We start from the raw sequence: 1,099 nt of genomic DNA, 5'->3' as shown, positions 1-1,099 counted from the left end.
CCGGGCTTGCCCACGCGAGGTTCGGCAATGCTTAAATCTCCCAAGACTGGAATGAAAGAGGCACAAAAGGGGCATCAGTGGGGTGCACACACAAATCACCCATGTATGAACAGAGGGGTGTTCGCCCATCAGAGTGATGGATCACACACGGAAACTGAGGGGCTAACAGCTCCCTGTGCCATCACCCCCAAAGCAGCTCAGAAGTCCGGGATCAGAACCCGAGGCTCTGCAGAACCACCAAACACTTTGAAAATCAGAGTCCCAAGTTGATCATGAGTCTCCCCGAGTTCTCGGGTGAGCCCCCGTTTGTTCCCGAAGGTCGGCGAGCACAGGTGACTAAGGACCTGAGGCCCGAGCAGCCGAACCTCCGTCTCAGAGCGTGGGGATGTGCTTCCCAATCCCGCACACGGGAAACTTGTGGCATCAACACTTCAGGTGAAAATAAAATACATCCTTCAAGGTTGGTTCCCCACTGGTTTTCCCAAAGTAGCAAACTGCCACAGGAAATACAGGGCATGGTGTCATTTGGGTTATTCCTCCCCCCACGGGAGAAATTCTACAAAATGTACTGAACGAAGCCTTTTTGAAAAAAAGGTGACCACATGCTCACGGACATGCACACGAAGAGCCATCCTGTGTCCGAGGGGCACTGATTCCTCCCTGACACGTGGGGGCGCCAGCGCTCAGCGGGCGGCCGGTGGAACAGCGTCACCTGGGATCTCCGCACAGGGAGAGGCACCGTGGCTCACATCCTAGCTCTGCCAGTGATGGCCTTGGGGAACTAAGGAATCTACCCGTGCCTCAGTTTCCTTTCCTCCAAGGATGACGGGAGCACTGAGATATTGGGGCTCGGGCCCCACGTCAAGCACCTGAGCTCCGGCCCCCCTCATTCTTGTCTCCCTATCATGTCACAATCTGGCACCCACCCCTTCCGCCTTCCCTGCTGATCTCTCCTGCTGTCCCTGTGCCCTCACTCCCTCAGTACCAGCCACCTGGCCTCCCTCTCTTCCTCAAACACACCAGACAGGTGTCACCCCAGGGCCTTTGCACAGGCCATTCCCCTAGCTGTCCACGTGGCTCCCAGCCTCCTCTCCCCCAT

General features: G+C 56.9%; 2 protein-coding genes across 4 annotated transcripts in view; both read right to left on the bottom strand.

Annotated features, from left to right (window-relative positions):
- LOC109372173 (uncharacterized) overlaps window positions 1-1,099 on the bottom strand; it is an 89,031-nt gene that overhangs the window by 48,318 nt on the left and 39,614 nt on the right. Inside the window, exon 4 of the mRNA XM_019625151.1 lies at window positions 7-46. Coding sequence (XP_019480696.1) covers window positions 7-46 — 40 coding nt within the window. The remainder of the gene's footprint in view (window positions 1-6; window positions 47-1,099) is intronic.
- APBA2 (amyloid beta precursor protein binding family A member 2) overlaps window positions 1-1,099 on the bottom strand; it is a 179,199-nt gene that overhangs the window by 144,243 nt on the left and 33,857 nt on the right. The gene's annotated exons all lie outside the window — the stretch shown is intronic.

The sequence above is a fragment of the Hipposideros armiger genome, unplaced genomic scaffold (assembly GCF_001890085.2).
Source record: "Hipposideros armiger isolate ML-2016 unplaced genomic scaffold, ASM189008v1 scaffold_617, whole genome shotgun sequence".
Lineage (NCBI taxonomy): Eukaryota > Metazoa > Chordata > Mammalia > Chiroptera > Hipposideridae > Hipposideros > Hipposideros armiger.
The sequence above is the reverse complement of the archived record's forward strand: the minus strand, read 5'-3'. Positions and strand labels throughout refer to the sequence as shown.